Source organism: Fukomys damarensis, unplaced genomic scaffold, assembly GCF_012274545.1.
Source record: "Fukomys damarensis isolate Sample0158 unplaced genomic scaffold, DMR_v1.0_HiC HiC_scaffold_27, whole genome shotgun sequence".
Lineage (NCBI taxonomy): Eukaryota > Metazoa > Chordata > Mammalia > Rodentia > Bathyergidae > Fukomys > Fukomys damarensis.
The window spans coordinates 16,302,067-16,308,930 of NW_022900939.1; the positions used below are offsets into that span (position 1 = coordinate 16,302,067).

Genomic DNA, 6,864 nt, shown 5'->3' on the forward strand with positions numbered 1-6,864 from the left:
CTGGCCTCCATCCCCTATGAGCCTCTGCGCTTCTACTCGCCGCCGCCGGGCCCTGAGGTGGCCCCCTCGCCCACGACTCCCAGCCCCACGGTCGCCCCGCTCGCTTCTGCCCTCCACCCCGAGGAGTTGTGCGAGCTGGAGATCCGGATTAAGGAGCTGGAGTTGCTCGACATCACTGGGGACGGCTTCGACTCCCAGCGCTGTGGGTGACTTCGCCAGGGCCGCCTGGGCCCACCCCTAGCTGCCCGCCCTCCCTCTCTGGTTAGCTGCACAAGGCTGCTGTAGGCTCACACCCCAGCCCTCAGGAGTCCCTGATCCAAACTGTGTCCCCCAGGTCCCAGACTTCGCCCCTTCCTGGGTTTCAGCTGACTTCTTCCTCCACCACAGTCTGGACTTCAGGAGCCCTTTCCTTTCAGACTCCGTCCTAAGCCATATCTGTAATCTGGACTGGGCCTCACACCTAGATCTCCACCCACCGCTCCCCCATCTTCTCGTTTAACTCTGCACAGTAGTATTCAGTACCCTGGGGTCTGGGCTTCCAACCACCAGAGGCAGCCTTTATCCCTAGAGACCTTGAAGCGTTCCTGTCCAGTCTTTAAGTGGGGCCTTCAGGTGGGAGGTGGGGAAGTAGGTGAGGGTCAATTGCAGTGTCTGTGGGGGAGCTAGGACCTGGGCAGGACCCAGAAAGCCCAAGGACTTTCACCCAGAGGCTTTGGACGCTCCACTTCTCAGTGCGGGAGGCTGCCCTGCACTGTGGCCCTGTTACCCCACACCAGGGTCCTGTACTCTGCCATCTGATCACAGGGTGAAGTCTGAAGTATCTGGAACAGGCCAGGTGCTCTGGTGTGTGGGCTGATTCCTGCTGGAGGGTAAGGGAGCTAAGTCCACTTGTACTCCCAGAAAGACCTTTTGCACAGACTTCAGGAGCTATAGGCTGTCCTTTCCCATCACCTGTCTGGTTAAGCTTGCACTTGACCACTGGTGGAGGGCAGATGGTTCTAGAAGGACTGCTCCAACCGTTACAGACTGTCACCGGGAAGCCAGGCCCTGATGCAGAGAGGAGCCAGCTGCTCACTTTGATCTTCAGTTCTTTGTGCCCTGATGAAAGAATTCAGTCACGACCCATAGGTGGCCACACAGAAATCTAGGTAGAATTTATTGTAGAGTAGACGGGTATTCAGAGAGTTAAGCCTTCAAGAGAGGCCAGCAGTGCCACAAAGCCATCTGCCCCAGGCAGGAGTTTGGATGCCTTTTTATGCACACAAAAGTTAATCCTCGTCCGTGGATGTAGCTCAGTGGCACTGCACCTGCCTGGCAGAAGTTACTCCTGGGGTTCTGGGAAGTATGATGATTATCCCTTCTACTTCCCTAATGTATGTCCCTATCAACATTTCTCTTGCGGGTTACTTTGGAATGTTGACATCTCAAAACTGACTCCTTTGTTCCTTTCAGGTGGTCAGTCTAGGAACTACACAAGGTCTCAGTTCAAGAAGGGGGAGTCTTTAAACAATGCTCCTCTATATAATATTATTGAGCATAAGCCATAGCCCCCAGGAATGCTGCCCACCTTACTTTGGAAGTACAGTGGTGCTTCAATTCGTGAAAGATTCTTCCCACCATTCTGTTCCCAAACTGAGTTGCATAAGAATGAGATCAAATTCAGTGGCTGTGTTCATGTTGATCTTGTGGAAAATTTTGATTCAGTTCTTGTCCAGTTCAGAGAGAACTGAGTTTCTGAACCAAGGCACAGCCAGGTGACAGAAAAATGCATTCATACAACATATAACCTTAAAATGCCATCGTGTTTTGTGAGATCCCTTTAGGCCTAAGACCTAAGATAATTATACAGTACACATCAAATTCTTCATTTCTTTTCTTAACTGTAACTGACAAAGTATTTCAGACACATATACCCGTTACTTCTCAGCCCCACGAATGTCTAACCTTCCTAACATATACAACAGGTTAAGTGGGAGCCCATGCCACACAAAGAGAAAAAAGTATGAAATAACCCACATGCCTTGTGTGTCCTCAATCATAGACCCTGTAACATACCCTTTCTCATAGCCACGAAAGAAAAACCATTCCCTGGAAATAATGCGCTTTCCTAAGTCCTAGGTTTCTTAACTGCATGTTCACCATGTTAGATATCTTTTGCATGCTAGGATTTTTTTTCCTCCCATCTTGATCACAAATGTGTTTCAGGCTTACGTAGAAAACACCTTTGCTTTCCCAGGAGCTTGCTCTGGAAGAGATTTTTGAAGCCCTTGTCTACTACAGCTAAGTTTGCTTTCTCTCCTGCAGATAAATTCCTGAAGGCGCTGAAAGACAAGAAGTTACAAGGACTGAAGATCAGGCCACTCCAAAAGCAGTCAGCCTTGCTGTCCTGAGGACCTGCTCTCCAGAGCCGGGCAGTCCCCTCCTTAGGTTTTAATGTTTAGATAACATGTCCCACTTATTGTCATTTTTGAAGATGGTTATTTTCTGTCCATATTCCCTGCGCTCATCGCTCCAGGGTGTGCTCCAAATGGGGTACCCTCGCGTGTGGTCCATCGCAGGTCTCCCTCCTCTGTGCTGCTGCTGGGGGAGCTCCCTCTGGAGTCTGGAAGCTGCCACTGTGCTGGCATTCAAGGGTCTCCTGACCCCACAGGAGGGACCCCCAAACCGCTGCAGCGTGGAAAACACAAGGGCGGATGTGTAGGAGGGAGTTGGGAGAAACAAGGCGATGGGGTTTTCGCAAGATCGATTTAGTCTGGGCTGTGACCGAGAAGCCATGCAGCCATGGGATGTAAGAGCCTGGAGTTTAGAGAAAGGCCTGGACTGAGGTACAGATTTAGGGAGGCGCTGACATGTGGATGTATTTAAAGGGTGAGATTAAATGAGGCCATTTGGGGGACTGGAGGGAGAAACAGAACCATTTACAGGGAGAGCATCCTTAGCACAAAAACTGAAACTCCAAAATGTAAAACTTTCTGAGCACCAACATTTCCATCGTAAGTGGAAAATTCTATATCATGGAACTTTGTGTTGTGCACAAAATTGTTTTAAATATTGTATAAAATTACCTTCAGTCTGCTATATACGCTATAGACAAAACATCAGTGAATGTCATCTTTAGACTTGGGTCCTATCCCCAAGATTCCTCATTATGTGTATGACTTAGAGATGCTACTCCAAAATCTGAAAAAAGTCCAGTGCAGATGACTATAATATTGATTATGCATAAGGTGGCCTGGGAAGAGTTAACCCCACTACTGGCTTGTTTATAAAAGTGAGTTTGGCTGAAGCCTATATGCCGAGGTCAGAGTAATTCGCACCCAAATTCCATTCCCAAAACTAAACCTTCAGATGAGCAGGACAATCTTCAAATTACAATCCCATATTTTGCCTATTCTCCTCCTAATTTGAGACTGTTTTGTCTTGTTCTGAGCTTTGTTTACATTGATTTCCATAGAAACCACATAGCTGCCTTTATCCCAATTGATTGCCAATAAAAGTCAATGCCTGTGACTGTCCAGTGCTTTGTTGGTTGCACTGGCATTGGTCGTCCTGGCCCCCTGCTTTCTCTCTCTTAGTTCTCTCTCTCAGTGTATCTTTTTTTTCAGGCCTGCATTGCACAACGGGCAGGTGGGGACTGGAACCTGACTACAGGGGTCTCTAACAGTTGGCACCCATCGTGGGAGCTTGAACCATGAGCAATCATCTGCTCAGCCAGGCTACTCAGAATAAAAAGGAAAAAAGAAAAAGAAAGAAAAGAATCGATGACACAGTGCACCTCGCATCAAGGTCAAGGACAACCACAAAATCTAGGAGAAAAAGAGGTAGGTGCTTCAGATTTGAGAAGGTGGTAAAGGGAACTCAGGGTAATCACTTTCAGCTCAAGTTGGCTTGCAGTGTAGAAATAAATGCTGCAAAAGATAGTTAAATATAATCATTTTTCACAAACAAGAACTTTAGATATGGAACTTAGAGAGCGTGTCAAAAATATCAACCATACAGCTCAACAAAGAAGAAAAGTCATTTCCCTTGAGACTTTAACTAGCCTTGTGCGCTGTTTTGCAGCTAGAAAGAAGGAGCCTGGGAGCTGCCCAAGCTTCTGCTCCACAGCAATCAGCTGCTGGTGAGAACTGTTCAATTTCTGTTTTAGAACAACTGCTTGCCATACCTGCTGTCCTTCACAATGTGGACTTCCTTCTCTCAGAAAATGTGACATCGTTACAGGCAAACCCCAGTGCGTCCCCTCTGGAAGAGGTCGACCTGCCTCCCCCTCTGCTTGAGTTGCTAAGATCACAGGTGTGGAGGAGGTGGGGGCAAAAGCATGAGGAGTTGCTTGTTCTTACTGCACCGGAGGGTGCAGGTGGGGAACCATGGTCAGACTCAGAGAGGGTGGAGCAGGACTCACACACAGACTGGAAAGAGCTAAAATGAGAAAATAAGTAATGGGTTGAAAACAGCTAGGAAAGCTTTGAAAAGCATAAAGCAAAATAGTGAGAAAAAAACACTCCAGGCTTTAAGAACCAGGGCCAGCTCTGTGTTATCAGCCTGATGATGTCTGCAAAAGTCTGAAATCCAAAACTAAGCCAGAGGAACTGCAAATGTGCTTTACCAGACATCAAGAGATTTTACAAGAGAAATCAAGTTGCAAATTTTAGCTAATTGATGAATGTATCTTTGTTTCAATTTGAGTTGATGTTTTGTTGGTGTGCTTAAAAAAACTTCTTGGGCATTGCAAATTCTTGAATTGTGATTATAGGGTTAACTGGCTCTTTTCTGTACTTTGTTGATGAAGAATTCAAGGTTAGTTCTCTTGGAAGTCAAAATTTAAAATGTAACAATCTGAGAACAGAAGAAAAAAGGGACACTAACATTTTAATAGCTGAAGGGCCAGGGATTTAGCTCAGTGGTTCGGTGCCCTGCCTTGCAAGCGCAGGGACCTGAGTTCAATCCCCGGTACGAAAAAAAATATATATATATCACTAAACTTACTGGAAGATAAGTTAGGTAAAACTCTTGAAGATATTGGCACAGGAAAAGACTCTATGAACAAATCCTCAGTAGCATAGGAACTAGCACAAAGAATCAACAACTGGGATCTCATCTTTTTAAAAAGCTTCTGCACTGCAAGGCTGTAAGTAGAAGAGATATACTTTTGCTATGAAAGGATTTTGTATGTTTGTCTTGTTAGAAGGATAAAGAGAGAGATACAAGACCAGAAGGCCTAGGTATGTGGAGAAGGTGTGTAGAATTGATTTATCAAGGAAATATGTACGTTTGCTTGTTGGTTTCAAGTTTGTTATGAAAGGTTTGCATTTACAGGCATAAAGAGACTTGGATCCATGAATATTACTTGAATATGTTATTATAATATGTTTACATTGATTGTCATCCAAGGGTTAAGTTCTAAATATGTTATTGTTGATATAGTTACATGGTTATCTTGTGATATATTTGCACTTTAAAAAGATTATTTTTTTGTGGGGGAAAAAACAAAGTTTTATTGAAAAGATGCTTTCGGTGCCAAATTAAATTAAAGGACATAATGTTTCATATACATATCATTGTGATAATCATTATTGTTAATTTTCTGATGTACTAAATGAATTCATGCTTTCCGACTGTACAGGTTTTCCAATATATTGTTTATGGTAATAACTTTCTTTTGATACAGGTGTTTGCCTTTCTGTTATACTCCAGCTGCTCATGATAACAGGTACATTTAATAGGCTGATGTATTTTCTTTAGATGGCATCCTGTCAAAGGATAACAACTTAGATAAAAAAATTTTGTGTTTTCGGTGGAAATCCTATCTGGATACCATTCTGGATCCCCATCCAGTCACATTCCCTCCAAGTGGTATGGGAGCATCTCCTCGGATGTCCCAGTGCCACTCCCTGGATACAACACAGCACCTGGAGGAATGAGACTAGAGAGGAATCCCGGAAATCTAGGCATTAAACTGGGGAATCACCTGACCTGGGAGCTCTTCGGGTTGGGGGAAGCAGAAGGCCACGCCCACCAGCGCGGCAGACTGGCTTTGTCGGGGTGGTCCAGACACGGAAGCACAGGGGGAGGGGCTGCTGCTGCACAGATCAGCCCCAACTGCCACTTCTTGGAGAGAAAGTGCGATTGGCCCGGCATGGGTCAGGCTGCCATCTGTGTCACCGGATGGTGGGGTTCTGTGGCTGCAGCTCTCCAGAAGTAGCTAGAGCGTGAGAGCAGCTGCTTCCCAAAAGAAGGAACCATGGTGGACAATGACAGCACACATCCCTCTCTGGACCTCGGCCGCTCTGGGCCCTGCCCGGAAGCCTTCTGCCTCTCTCTGCCACATCTTCCTGCCTTCTGGAGTCAGCTCCCCCACACCTTAGCTCCTAGGGATCTCTTAGGAGTCAGCTTGGGTCCAAGTGCACATGATTGTGAGCAGGCAGGTCGCCCTAAAGAGAAGGGAAGCCACCACGTGACTGTGGGTGCCCCATTTATTTAACCCTAGTTAGGAATCACAGAAGTGCCTCTCCGTTTCTGGACACTGAGGAAATAGGCAGAGGTTGGCCGAGGTGCTGTACCAAAGCAACCTCCTGTCCTTGGAAGGGAGCAGAAACTGAAAGGGCTCCCCCCGCAATAGCCCAGGTGTCACTTCCTCCCACAAGTCTTCCCTGATTCAGCTCCCCAGTCTCTGAGTGACAGTCCCTTCCCTGAGCTCCCATAGTGTGCTGAGCATCCCTTCTCCTGGCACTTACTGCCTGGAGTATAACGTCTTCTCTAGCTCCACAGTGATCTCCCTGGGGGAAGGGCCGTGTCACCATCGCCACCATCCTGAGCAGGGCGCTTTGCACATAGCACACCCTCCAAGTGTACCCACTGAGCACA

General features: G+C 46.7%; 1 protein-coding gene across 1 annotated transcript in view; it reads left to right on the forward strand.

Annotated features, from left to right (window-relative positions):
* Positions 1-2,498, forward strand: part of CUNH11orf91 (chromosome unknown C11orf91 homolog) — a 3,568-nt gene extending 1,070 nt beyond the window's left edge. The window contains exons 2-3 of the mRNA XM_010612695.2: positions 1-202; positions 2,305-2,498. The exon at positions 1-202 is cut by the window's left edge and continues 460 nt beyond it. Of these exons, the coding sequence (XP_010610997.2) occupies positions 1-202; positions 2,305-2,390 (288 nt within the window). The 3' untranslated portion in view covers positions 2,391-2,498. The remainder of the gene's footprint in view (positions 203-2,304) is intronic.
* The last annotated feature ends 4,366 nt before the right edge of the window (positions 2,499-6,864 follow it).